Here is a 12,700-nt window from a genome sequence, read left to right as displayed (position 1 = left end):
AGACAAAAAATAAATAAATAAATAAATAAATAAAAGTAGGACATCATCTGTAAGGAAATTCAAAAGAATGTGACAGGACATCATCATCTTTTATAATGTAAATAGTTCAAGAAAGTTTATCTGTGTTCTTGTAACTAATTACTCTTTTAGGTCAAAGATTTGATAGTGAAACATACTCGTCTACACTGATTTGTATACACTTATTTTTCTAGTTTTTGTACATGTTGAAGGTGGACGAATGAGAGTCGAAGGGAGTTGGCACATGGGCCTACCCTATCCTTTTCTTTTTTTAAAAAAAAAAGAAAAACTCTATTGATATTTCAAATTGTTTTGATATATTAATATTAAAAATTATAAAAAATAATCACTAACGTAAATAAAATAAATTAGCTCACAGCATATATGAGTGAACGAGTCAAGCAAGAACCTTAACTCAATTATACGGTGACGTGCACCTTTTCCTTGAGTTTCTCTGGGCATTGATAACACCAAAAAAGGAGGGCGGTTGTAACATGCAATTGTTTTTATTTTTTATTTGATTATAAGAATTATATTTTTTAATCATTTGTATATTAATTGAGATTATGTTTTTTAAAAACGGTTTTAAGAATACATATATCATACCAAGCTAATGAATTCATGAGAATTTAATAAATTCTTCTGTATAATTACTCCTATATTTGAACTCAGAAAATAAGAAATGAAGTGTACAATTTTAATCATTCGGTCCACTTTTTAGGGTTAGAAAATATAAAATTGCCAAAGAATTATCAAATATATTGCCTTGTCAAATTTTTATTTATAAAAAAGCATTATAATCTCAGCATTTTAAAAGAATTTCATTCAATATTCCTCGTACCGCGTTTACATTTCTTTTTTCTATATATATATATATATATATATATATATATATATATATATATATATATATATATATTCACGTTTAAAAATGCGAGCTAACCTGTATTTTTAAAAAAAAATTAATTTTTTTTTGTTAAAAATTAATTTTTTTATATGTTTTGAATTGTTTTAATACGTAAATTTTAAAAATAATTTTTAAAAAATATAAAAAAATATTATTTTAATGTATTTTAACATAAAAATATTTTAAAAAACAAACGAAATCACTATCATTAAGAGGCCAACTTCATAATTTGTCATCATTTTAGGCAAGATAGAGCTGCCGGTAAAGTATTTGGTAAAGATGTAATTGAATGGTAGATTTTTTTATGTTTTTTTTTGGAGAATTAGGAATTGATCTTTGGGTTCCTTTTACTGCTACTTGAACAAAGAAAAACAGTGGCAAGGACAAGATTGGGTACTATAAATTAAGGACAACAGGAGCTATTCTGTCGTTTATTTCATTACAATATAGGATATTTGTACAAATTACACACAATTACAAGCTTAAGATATGTAAGCAGCAATGCTCAAAATCATTTTAGGTTCAAACATCTGAGGGTTGTTATGACAGTAAGAGATATGCACTCTTTGCAATATTTTTTCTTTTCCTTTCCTTTCCTTTTTTTGTATACAGTCCCCCACATTGAATAGAGTCATCATCCTACATATCTAATTTCTTCCTGTGGGGTATGGAACTAGCAATCAAACTGAAAATATTTTCTCATATTATTGACTTGGCTGTGGCTCTAACATTGAGAATTGATCCAAAAATTTTCCCATTTTGGCAGGTTTAACTAATCATAACCCCTTGGATGATTTGGTTCTCCTATTGATCTCCCTTTCCAATTCTTCTTGGCCTCCAACTTCCTCAATTTCCTGCTCCACACACCAAAAAAAGTTTCAATTTTTCATGATTATTGGGGGTACACCGCAACACAAAACGTAGCAAGACTAGGTGAGGGTCCTAGAAACTCACCTTATGCCCTAGAAACAACCCATATGGGACGCCATTGAATTTCTCTGAGTGGTGGATCTAAACCCAACGTCAAAATCACAAAAAAGAAGGTATCATGATGGTCAAATTTTGGGAACACGTCAATCAAAGAATGGCACCATATGATGATCAAATAACAGTGACTGGTGTGCAAATTATAAATTTACCTGGTGAGCTGCTGCTACCCTGGTGAAATATGGGACGTCTGCAATGGGCCCTACTGGAAATCTCTTGTGAACAAGACCATCATGGACAAACATATAGGCCATGCCGAACACTGTAATTCCTAGACCCTGATCAACAAAGTCAACAGGAATAAAGGGTAAATTTGAGAATTAGGAAGTTGAATTTCTAGTCAACAGTCATACAATTAGAGGATTAGTTAGGTCCATTCGTTAGGAAGGAATGGAAATAAATTAATGATAATGTAGCAGACCAAGAAAGATTGGTTTGGAGGAAGGAAAGACAGTGAGACTTACAGCACCGAAACAAAGACCAGGTACAAGGCCCTCATTAAAGAAACCATAAGCGACAAGGGAAATTGCCGGGACTGCATTGATTATGGCAAATACATCGTTTAGCTCAAATGGCCCATCTCTTGGTCTATGGTGAGACTGCAAGATAACATAGAAAACAAATCATTCAGAAAAGGAACTGAACCTGATTGTTTCTTGTATTAAGAAAACTGATCTTTATTGCATTTTCATGGAGACGAGACTGGCTAGGAGTTGGATGGCTTTAGCATTACCTCATGCATGTTCCACAAAGAAGCATGCCAAAGTTCTTTATGAGCCCATCTTGCCCAAAATTCCATCCCCACCTAAAAATAACAAAAAAAACCTCAAATTGAGCCTCAAAAAACAAAAAGAAGGAAACCCAGTAAATAATTGAGAAAAGAAATTGATACTTACAGCAGCACCCACTGAAAGAGCAAATGTACCAAACATTTCAGGCCAAGACACTTTCCCTCCCTGTTACCACACACAAACAAGTTCTAGAGTCTATGGACATATACGAAAGACGGTCTAAGGATAATACAGGATTTGAAACGAGAGAACAAGGAGAAAAAAGAAAGTACCTCGAGCCAATAAAACCTATAATAAACAGCCAAGACGGCCGTGGAAGTAATCCCCAAACTAGACATAACAGCTGCAATCAAATAAGTATCTCTTTCTCTTTGCTTTCTTGCCAATCTTTCAGCCACGCGAGGCGTCAAGATCTGGTTCTTGTTAACATCTTTAGGCTCTTCTTCTTGTTGATTCTCGAGATGGGCACTAATTGGTTTCGTTTGATATTCAACTACAAAACAAACAGCAAAGCTTGTTTTTCTTGGAACTTTGAATCCATAGTGTAGAAGGTTTTGGTGTCGGATAAAAGGAAGGGAAAGTGAGGTTGTTGTTAATGGTTTTTGAAGGAGATGAGAGGTGAAGATGTACCCGGAGGGCTTGGATACGGTGGCAGCGGTGATTCCTGACGCCATAATTGGTGGCTGGTGGTGTTAAGGTTTGGAGAGGGGGGGAAAGAAGGGGATTGTGGGTGGTCTAACGAAGTTGGAAATGGGGTTTAAATGGAAGACCATAAACAACTTTTTGTGCTTTTGTGGCATTTTTTTTTTGGAGTAAAATAAAATCTACAAGGTTAGATTTGCTACCATTTTTGTACTCACTAATTAGATGTTTTTTGTACTATTCATGTTTCAAGTTTTATTATTAATTTCAAATTCAATTAAACCATGTAAAAAAATTAAAATAATAATTAATTAAATCATTATTATTATATTTTTATTGAATACTAAATCATATACATTTAATTTGTTTTAATAAATATAATAAAATATACAGATTAAAATACAAGAGGATAACAATTTAAATAAAATATCTAGAGTATTTGAATTTAAACATGATCAAAAGGATTTTAATATGTATAAAATGAAATTTCTTTGTATTTGATAATTTATTTTACTATGCTTATTTATTCTAAATTTTTAAGGTTTATGTAATGCTATTTTCTACAAGTATATTTCTTTCAAGTGTAAAAATATCAATTAGTCTACTATATACTAAATCTGTCTCCATTTTCCTTTTTTATATATAAATTCTTTATGAAAACTTAAAAATATAATTATATAAAATAACAATTATTTAATATATATATATATACACACACACACGCACTGATAAGAAAAAAATTTAAAAATGAAAGCTAAAAATATGAAACGTAATTTTCGACGGAAAGAAAAGGGTAAATGATAAGGAAGTGGAGGTTAATATGTGGACATGAGGACGATGACAGATGTCGGAATCAAACAGGAGAATACGAGGTCCTTGAACTGCCTCTGGATTGTCTCGGAAGCGACAGCGAATCACATGGGACTTATATTGGACTTCGCTCGCTTTCTTATTCTGCCACGTAGCATCCAGTATCATCCCTAACCGCCACACCCTTTTTGAGATGCTCTTGTCTGCTACTTGGCAAGTTTCAATTGGATACTTTTAGATACACATGTTCATTTTCTAGTCGTTTGTTGTTGAAACTTGAAACCTGGCATTTTATCTTCGACATAACCTGATAATTGCTCGCATTATGATGTGTTATGATAGGAGTGAGATCTTTTTTAAAAAAAAAATTAAAAAAATTTAGGTGTTGGTTGTGAATGAGGTTTTTTTAAAAGAATAATATACTTGATGTGTTATGATAGGAAACTCAGAAATAATTTTTTTTTATATAAATCCAACAAAGTAAAATTAAAAAAAAAAGATAAAAGTAAAAATAACCGAGGTTAAGAACCCTACATCACCCTACATCTCTACTATTAGATGAAAACTTTTAATGTCATTATATTTCTTAAAAAAGCTACTTAAGGAAGATATTAATTGCTACATTTAGTGCTAGTTGTTGTTTTGTTCTATGAGATAACCTTTTATTTATGGAAAGAAGTTATCGAACTTGAGAATTCTCATGATATAAAGAGGGACGCATAAAGACTTTATGGGAAAGATAAAATTGTTTCACCAACTACATACATATTTTTTTTTAAAATCTTCATATATAATATTCAAAAATTTAGAGGGTTATTAATGAATCAACATTTATTGCTTTTTGTTTGTTTGTTTTAAACTGTTCTCCAAAGAGCTGACTATGAGAAGGTTAAGATCCTTCATCCTTTGGCTTTATCAAGTGTTGAGTCCAAATCCTGTGGGTCTAGTGAGCTGCCAGACCCGTCATTCCTGGACTCAGTCAAGCGTTAAGCCTAGACGTCTGTAAGTCTGGTGAACTGTTATACCTATCGTTCCTAGGCTCAACTAGATGCTTGTGGTTCTGGCGAGCTTCCAGGTCTATTGTTTCTGAGCGCGGTCAAGTGTTGAGCCCAGACACCCCCTGATAGATCAGAGATATTTTATTCTGATAGAATCATAAATCATAAATATTTTATTCTGATCGGACAAACCAATCTTTCCCCTACAAGAAAGAGAAGCACCCAAGGGCTATAAAAGAAGAAAATAAAGATGATTGCGTCAGGTTTAGTTTTTCTCTTTGGTTATAAGGATTGATGAATCTTAAAAGTTTTTTCTAAAAATTATAATTGATCTCTCTGTAAACCAACACTAATTTAATTATCAGATAATCCCTAAATAAATAAAAGGAAGCTTTTTAAGGAAACATCAATAATCTACCCGCATCTTCACTATGAAAAAGGTGAATTAAATTCTCAGAATCAGGACATTAATGATTTTATCCGAGTCCAATACGGAACTTCAAGCCTACGAGATAAAACTGGACAAAATCAAATAACATTAAACTTTTTGATGCAATCTCTACAATATATTTGATCATAAATATAAAATAACCTTTTCTTTCTGTAAAGATTCTTATATATTATGCCTATGGAGTAATTGATAGCAATAGCTTTAGGTGGCCAAACCGGTTACAAGGAGCACAGGCCAGTGTTCCATAATTTTGCCCATTCTTTGATTATTAAGATAGCCTTCATTGCGATTTCAAGATAAAAAATAATAATAAAGATATTGGAAATAAAAAGAATAATTTTTTTGTATATTTTAAAATATAAATTGTTATTTGTTATTTCACATCCCTTCAGACATGGAGTTAGAGTTATGCCCTAAATCCAAAAAATCTCATGTAATCTCTCTCTCTCTCTTTATTTTTCCCTCATAAATTCCCATTTGTAATCTTTAATTATTATTATTATTATTATTATTATTATTATATAGACAGAGAGAACTTTGAGTATAATGAATATTAATTAAGGATGAAATCCAGACGAAATTCTTTAATAGTTAATGCAGGAAATTCAGTCAAACCTTAAGTATACGAACAAAAACTGCTCACACAAAACACTTAATATTTTTCAATATGGAGGATGAACCGTTTATCATTCAGTTCATGGGATCCATACTTCACCACTTATCAATTGACAAATCAATTATTTGTATGAAATTTTTGTACCTTAATGTAAAAAAACTAGTTTGTAAATAAATTGTCGTCTAAGAATGAGAATAGCTAAGAGGCAATCAAAGCATGCATTAAGAGTTTAGAGCCACTAGTCCAAGTCCCGGTGTCTGCGCTATGAAATCGAAAATTGTTCAAAGAATCAGGTATCATATTAATTAAACAATATTTGGAGAGTTATCAAATTATCAAGTATCAAATAAAAATAATTAATTAAGTGAGAAAGCTCACCATATTTTAGTGGTACGTACGTGCTGCTCCTGCTTCTTCCGAGCTACAATAATCTTCTTTGATGTCATTAGAATCGACTCGGGAGCTCGCTTCAGGATGGCGCATGTCGACGGAGAGTTGATGGCATCGCTCCGGTGGCAATTTTTTTTTCCTTTCTTTTCTTCCATCTCTTCTCTCTCATTGCCTCCATTTCCACACCAGACCTGGAAAAATAAAAATTTGTTGCCATCCTACGGGAGACAGGCCACGATGTTTTCACCACGCCATTTAGTTTTTTATTGTTTTTGCTTGTTAATGTTAATATTCCATAACCGTATGACGAAAAATGAGATGTGACTGCTCTATATTGGCATCTTAAAGGATTAAAAAAGGCAATTCCATGCATATTGATTACTCTCATCCACAGATATCCCAGAAACTCTCGGGGTAATTATTATCCTTAACATTCTTCCAAAGGATCTCTATAAATTCTCTCCATTTTTGTACTGAAAGATGAATCCCATCTCTCACCTACATACACAAAATGGAGTTTTGTTCTAAGTACAGAAAGTACCAGGTAGTTTGTCTGAAGCTAGAGTCAACATTTTCTCCTCTCCTCTCCTCTTTTTCTTTCCATTTTCTTGTATGACATGTAACATCTATTACCTCGGATCTGGTTTAATGCAGCGATTATCAAATTGTGATACACAATTTTTGTCCCTTGTTGGGAAAGGAAATGATAGAATTTTATTACCTTGATGATTTACAGGTTTTGCAGATTATTATCTCAACCGTTTTCATATTGGGATCATCACTTGCTGGTTCAACACTCGCAGAATACCACCAAAATACGGTAGAGTACAAAGCGATAAATTGTCGAAAGCACAGTGCAGTTTTGACAGATTTTGGAGCAGTTGGCGATGGAAAAACATCCAACACAAAGGCTTTTGCAGAAGCTATTAAGAAACTAAGCAAGTATGCACCAGATGGTGGAGCACAACTTATTGTACCCGCAGGAAAATGGTTAACTGGGAGTTTTAATCTCACCAGCCATTTCACTCTTTTTCTCCATAAGGATGCTGTTCTTCTTGCTTCTCAGGTATGGATCTTTCCTACTTAATTTTCAAAAAGAATTTATTGCATGAGGCCTTCTACCATGACTCCTTGCTCATAAAAGTGATGGATCCCACATAATTTAGCGAGGCTCCGGCTAACCTAACATCTAAATGTGTTCTCTATAGAGCAATATAATATTGATCTCATATTTACAGGGAGGAATGCTTTGCAAAGTCAAGCTATGAACATGTTAGCCTGTACATTCACTTGTGTTCTTGTGGAACGTGAATGGCTGCGATTCTATGTTCATTTCCATCACAGCTGTTTAAAGCATTTCTCTCCTGTAACATGATTAATTCTTTGTAGCTATAAATCACTACATTTTGTATATTTACATGATCATATTGGCAGGATGAGGATGAATGGCCACTTCTCACTCCATTGCCCTCTTACGGAGGAGTAAGAGAAAACGCTGTTTTTGGAAGACCTGGTGGTCTCATTTTTGCTTCAAACGTAACCGACGTCATAATTACTGGTAATCAATATTCTTAAGGCATTGGTTTTAGATAAATTATGAAATATTATGCATAATTTTGTTTATTTTTTTTCTCTAAACAATGGGTTCTCATGTACCGTTCTTGTTAGGCAACAATGGCACGGTTGATGGCCAGGGTGCAGTATGGTGGGAAAAGTTCAACGAGAAAAAACTGAAAAAGCTGGAGAGGCCTTATCTGATCGAGATCATGTACTCTGATCAGGTTCAAATATCGAATATAACCTTGATTAACTCTCCGCAATGGCATGTTCATCCTATTTATAGCAGGTTTGACCATTTTAATGTGCTAAACCTTGTGTAGAAGTTATGATAGTTGAGCAGCATATTATGAAAGCAGATTGCATATAATTGTGTGGTTTAATGTTTTTGAAAAATGCAGCAATCTGTGGATTCAGGGGGTGACTATTCTGGCACCGGTTGATGTTCCCAATACAGATGGGATTAACCCAGGTGTGTGCTATTTTCGTATAGCAACATAGATTTTACTTGATGTTTGATGTAATCTTTCGGATTTATCGATGATGGCTTCTCTCGTTTTGTTTTAGATTCATGCACTAACGTTATAATCGAAGATTGCTACATCGTATCTGGGGATGACTGCATCGCAGTTAAGAGTGGATTGGATCAATATGGAATCAAAGTTGGGATGCCTATGAAGCAACTAGTCATAAGAAGGATAACATGCATTTCCCCTAAGAGTGCTGCCATTGCTCTTGGAAGTGAAATGTCCGGTGGAATCGAGGATGTTAGAATTGAAGATATTACAGCCATTAACACTGAATCAGCTGTTCGAGTCAAAACCGCTGTAGGAAGAGGAGGTTATGTAAAAGACATTTTTGTGAGAAGAATGACCCTAAAGACAATGAAGTATGTCTTTTGGATGATAGGCTCTTATTCGTCACACGCTGATGAGGGATATGATCCAAAAGCACTGCCTGAGATCACAAATATAAATTTCAGAGATATAGCAGCTGACAATGTAACGATTCCGGGGAAACTAGAAGGACTCGGCGAGGGAAATCCTTTTACAGGGATTTGCATTTCTAATGTAACGATGACCTTGGCTGAGAAACATAAAGAACCAGCATGGAACTGCACTGATGTATCGGGAGTTTCAAGCAATGTGACTCCCATGCCATGTGCTGCGTTGCCGAAGAAAAGCATGGATTGTCCCTTCCCAGAAGACAAACTTCCGATTGAGAAAGTTAGGCTCCAAACTTGTTCTGCCACTAGCTAGATCATGCCCCATCCAGCCATTGCGGTTCTCCTAGAGATGAATAAAATAGGTTGAAGTTACTAGACACCAACGAATTGCAGAATATTGTTTGTATTTTGTAAGCCCAAATAAGAGAAATGTGTAAATCAAGTAAAAAAAGACTTGCAACTTTTGTGCAGTTCATCAGCTTAATATATTTTATTGATCAAGAAGGATGGATTGAATGGACAAAATTATTGATTTAACTCATGATAAAAGTGACTACAGATGAACAGAAAGTTCATAGCTTCATCTCTGCAGATGAATAAAAGATGTCCACAACCTCTCAGAAGTCAGATTATCCATGATCTTTTAGGAACAAAATCTTCTTACACCGGCGTGATTTTCTGGTGTAGATTAATCTTTCTTTCTTTCTTCCTTTCTTTCTTTCTTTCTCATGTGTACTAAAATCACCTTCACCAAATTTGGCAACAGTGTGACTCTCTTGCTGCTTTTTTCGACGAGATGAGCCATCTCTCCTTTTCGACGATCCTGCATCATATAATCGGACTAATAAAACCAACGTGTTCTGAAGTTTTAAGAAGACAATATTCTTAGTTCTTGCATCATCAAGCAATAAGTCGCGAGGCTCATGCATGTGGATCACATCTCCCATTGCAGGCCTCTGCTTTATATCACGATCGACACACAGCGAAGAGCGAGCAAAAGCATTCGTTTTAGTTCCTTGGAAGGTGGCATATCTGGCAATTTAGGATCCACCACAAGCGCAATTTGTTTATTTGCAATCATGGAAGTTAACCAGTCAACCAAAAAAACCTGCAATGAATGACTAATTTCTATGATCAACGAAACATTTTTTTTATATACGGAGAGTAAAGTAAAACTAGCATCTTGAAGATAAGATATCTATACTTGAGGCCGATTGTGATCTACAGGAACTCGAGCACATATGATCTCCATGACAAGTATTCCAAAGCTGTAAACATCGCTCTTTTCACTCAGAACTCCAGCAGATTTGTTTGCTTGAGCTAGATAACTGCAAACACATCCTCCTTGACATAGTCAGAGCAAATTATCAAGTTCACTTACAGTAACCAGGGCAAGATTCCTATGTGGTAAGCAAGCTGATTCGAAGAAACTCACCCAGATGTTTCCATTGAGTGAATTGTTAGTGATCCCAAAATAATTTATCTTAGGATTGCACTGGCGATCAAGCATTATGTTGCTAGATTTTAGGTTCTGATGAATAATCTTTGGCTCGATATCTTCGGGAAGGTAGGCTAATCTTCAGAAGCAAAAGTACATATTATGAGCATGAACTAATAGAACAGTATAAACATCTGAAGATCACAGAACTTACCCTTTAGCTATTCCTCGGATGATGCTCATCCGTATAGCCCATGTTAGAGGGCTGACTTGTTCAGAAAATCCATAAAGCCATTGATGCAGATTACCATTATCAACATAGTCGCTCACAAGAATTCTAATAGAAGGGAGAAACAAGCAGAAGATTGAGATAAATAACAATTTAGTATAGATTCTGAAAAGGAACTTATCAGGCATTCGGAAAAAAAGAAACGAAAAGTTCATCTCGTGCGACCCTTGCTGTGAAGTCCTCAGCTTGGCAACTGATGATTAATCATTAGTTCATCAACAAACTACTCAAAATTCTGAAATGCACAATTTCTTTGTTTTCAGTAATCTAACATGCATGATTTGATGTAATCAATAAATCATATATCTTCTAACAGAGATTCAAAATTAAGCACCACTCTGGTAGCATCCAACATCACGCCGCGATACACAACACCACAATTTCCACTTCCAATCAGATTCTTATCAGCAAAACCATCCGCAACAACCTCAATCTCCTTCAAAGCAATCCGGTCTCCCCTCCATGTATCAGGAACCACAGAAGAGTGACTAGAACTCCAAATAAGCTACATTACCACTCCATTGAGTTGTGATCGCAGCACTACTCATATTAGACCATTGTTCAGATCACATCACCAGTTGACGGTCTAACTTCGCATTCTTCATTTCAACCTCCGAGATTCGATGCGACAAAAACCTTTTATCCATGGAAGGAGTAGTGCAAGAATTTTTAAAGTCTTTCGTCGAAAGGGGGTTCGATAAGCGAAAATGGGGCTTGAAAGGTTTCGATTTTCGGCGACAGAGATAGATGATCCAAGCAACGATGATGACCAAAAGAGAACAGTAAGGACAACAATCAAAGCAAGTATGAGGTGTGCTTTGATATCTTGTTGTTAAATAGATGATGTGTTGCATGCCATGATTAGAGATAGAGAGTGAAGCTAAAGAGTGAAGTCCATGCAAATAGAAAAGAAGCTGTTCTTGTTTTTGATATTTTTAGGACCAAAAATTAAGATTAAAATTAAAAAAGAACAAAAAAACAAAGATAATGTAGGAGTTTGAGATTAGCTACATGAAATTGTATTTCAAATCTTTGAAATATATTTGATCAACTAATCAAAAAAAAATTGAATAGCTGACTTTCAAATTAAACTTGCCACTTCAAAGAAAATCTTCATTTTTCATTTAATGCCAGGATAATATTAAACAAGTCATCTATACTATAATAATTAATTTGAGAGATCATTTGGTGAATAGAGTTGAAAATATTAAAATTAAATGAAGGAATTGAAGCATGGTAATGATTTATTTATTTTATCATGGCATTTTTTATGGTGCTTATATGAATATTCATATGAATGAATGGTGAAGGTTTTTTTTTTATCACCGCTTTTGACTTGTATTAAATCAAGAAATTGGTTTGATTGTATATTTTTTTATATAATATAAATAAATAATTTTTCATTAATAGAAATACTCCAACACTCCACCTCCATATATTTCATATATTATATTTATATTTGTCAATTTAACTGGATAATTTTTTTATGTTAATTTTTATTTTTTTAATTTTATCCTTAAATTTTTTTATCAAATAATTAAATTATTTTTAGATCAATCAAGTAAAATAAATCACTACAAAGCAATTATTTTTATATAATTTAATTTTAAACTCAGGTTCCATGAAAAGTTAAATAAAAAAATTTCATGAGTCACATATTTTAAACCGGGATTAATAACAATATTAAAAAATTATTTATCCAACATTTTTTTTATTATTATTTTATATCTTACTCGCAACTAATAACTCATCGTGTCGGACTCAAACCCAACAATTTAAAGGTGTTGTGGCAATCCAACCTCCAAGGACCATGGTGAGCACTAATTTTCCACATCCAGTAATATCACATCCCAATCTGCC

At 33.8% G+C, this 12,700-nt stretch overlaps 3 protein-coding genes across 4 annotated transcripts; 1 reads left to right on the top strand and 2 right to left on the bottom strand.

The window, feature by feature from the left end:
- Nucleotides 1-1,319: 1,319 nt before the first annotated feature.
- On the bottom strand, nt 1,320-3,459 carry LOC7468341 (beta-carotene hydroxylase 2, chloroplastic). 2 transcript variants are annotated; one of them, XM_002305897.4, is made up of 7 exons: nt 2,976-3,458; nt 2,809-2,868; nt 2,646-2,717; nt 2,377-2,511; nt 2,065-2,190; nt 1,880-1,936; nt 1,320-1,779 (listed from the first exon to the last, which is right to left on the bottom strand). In XM_002305897.4, the coding sequence occupies exons 1-7, from the start codon at nt 3,375-3,377 to the stop codon at nt 1,702-1,704; spliced, it is 930 nt and encodes a 309-aa protein (XP_002305933.2). In that variant the 5' UTR covers nt 3,378-3,458; the 3' UTR covers nt 1,320-1,701. The 2 variants fall into 2 exon arrangements, with proteins under 2 accessions (XP_002305933.2, XP_024454832.1); XM_024599064.2 differs by lacking the exon at nt 2,646-2,717 and having other exon boundaries at nt 2,976-3,459.
- A 3,532-nt stretch (nt 3,460-6,991) lies between these two features.
- Nucleotides 6,992-9,583, top strand: LOC7494526 (probable polygalacturonase). Its single transcript, XM_002305226.3, has 6 exons — nt 6,992-7,154; nt 7,347-7,676; nt 8,045-8,168; nt 8,279-8,456; nt 8,569-8,639; nt 8,735-9,583. Exons 1-6 carry the CDS (start codon nt 7,122-7,124, stop codon nt 9,424-9,426), a joined length of 1,428 nt encoding a protein of 475 aa, XP_002305262.3. The 5' UTR covers nt 6,992-7,121; the 3' UTR covers nt 9,427-9,583.
- Nucleotides 9,584-9,623: 40 nt separating this feature from the next.
- LOC18097547 (probable serine/threonine-protein kinase At1g01540) lies at nt 9,624-12,648 on the bottom strand. Its single transcript, XM_024599246.2, is given in 5 exon segments — nt 9,624-10,221; nt 10,318-10,441; nt 10,549-10,690; nt 10,766-11,334; nt 11,336-12,648. Coding segments are annotated over 2 exon segments (555 nt in total). The 5' UTR covers nt 11,695-12,648; the 3' UTR covers nt 9,624-10,221; nt 10,318-10,441; nt 10,549-10,690; nt 10,766-11,138.
- Between the last annotated feature and the right edge of the window lie 52 nt (nt 12,649-12,700).

This window comes from Populus trichocarpa, chromosome 4 (genome assembly GCF_000002775.5).
Source record: "Populus trichocarpa isolate Nisqually-1 chromosome 4, P.trichocarpa_v4.1, whole genome shotgun sequence".
Lineage (NCBI taxonomy): Eukaryota > Viridiplantae > Streptophyta > Magnoliopsida > Malpighiales > Salicaceae > Populus > Populus trichocarpa.
Note: the sequence above shows the minus strand (reverse complement) of the source record. Positions and strands in the feature narration are given on the sequence as shown.

Excerpts from the sequence above, each read along its gene's own strand:
- LOC7468341 (XM_002305897.4), bottom strand. The coding sequence starts at position 3,377 with ATGGCGTCAGGAATCACCGCTGCCACCGTATCCAAGCCCTCCGGGTAC. Across the intron at positions 2,869-2,975 it reads ATAGGTTTTATTGGCTCGAG|GGAGGGAAAGTGTCTTGGCC; the intron begins GTACTTTCTTTT and ends GTGTGGTAACAG. Across the intron at positions 1,937-2,064 it reads GGGTAGCAGCAGCTCACCAG|ATCCACCACTCAGAGAAATT; the intron begins GTAAATTTATAA and ends CGTTGGGTTTAG.
- LOC7494526 (XM_002305226.3), top strand. The coding sequence starts at position 7,122 with ATGGAGTTTTGTTCTAAGTACAGAAAGTACCAG. Across the intron at positions 8,169-8,278 it reads AACCGACGTCATAATTACTG|GCAACAATGGCACGGTTGAT; the intron begins GTAATCAATATT and ends CGTTCTTGTTAG. Across the intron at positions 8,457-8,568 it reads GTTCATCCTATTTATAGCAG|CAATCTGTGGATTCAGGGGG; the intron begins GTTTGACCATTT and ends TGAAAAATGCAG.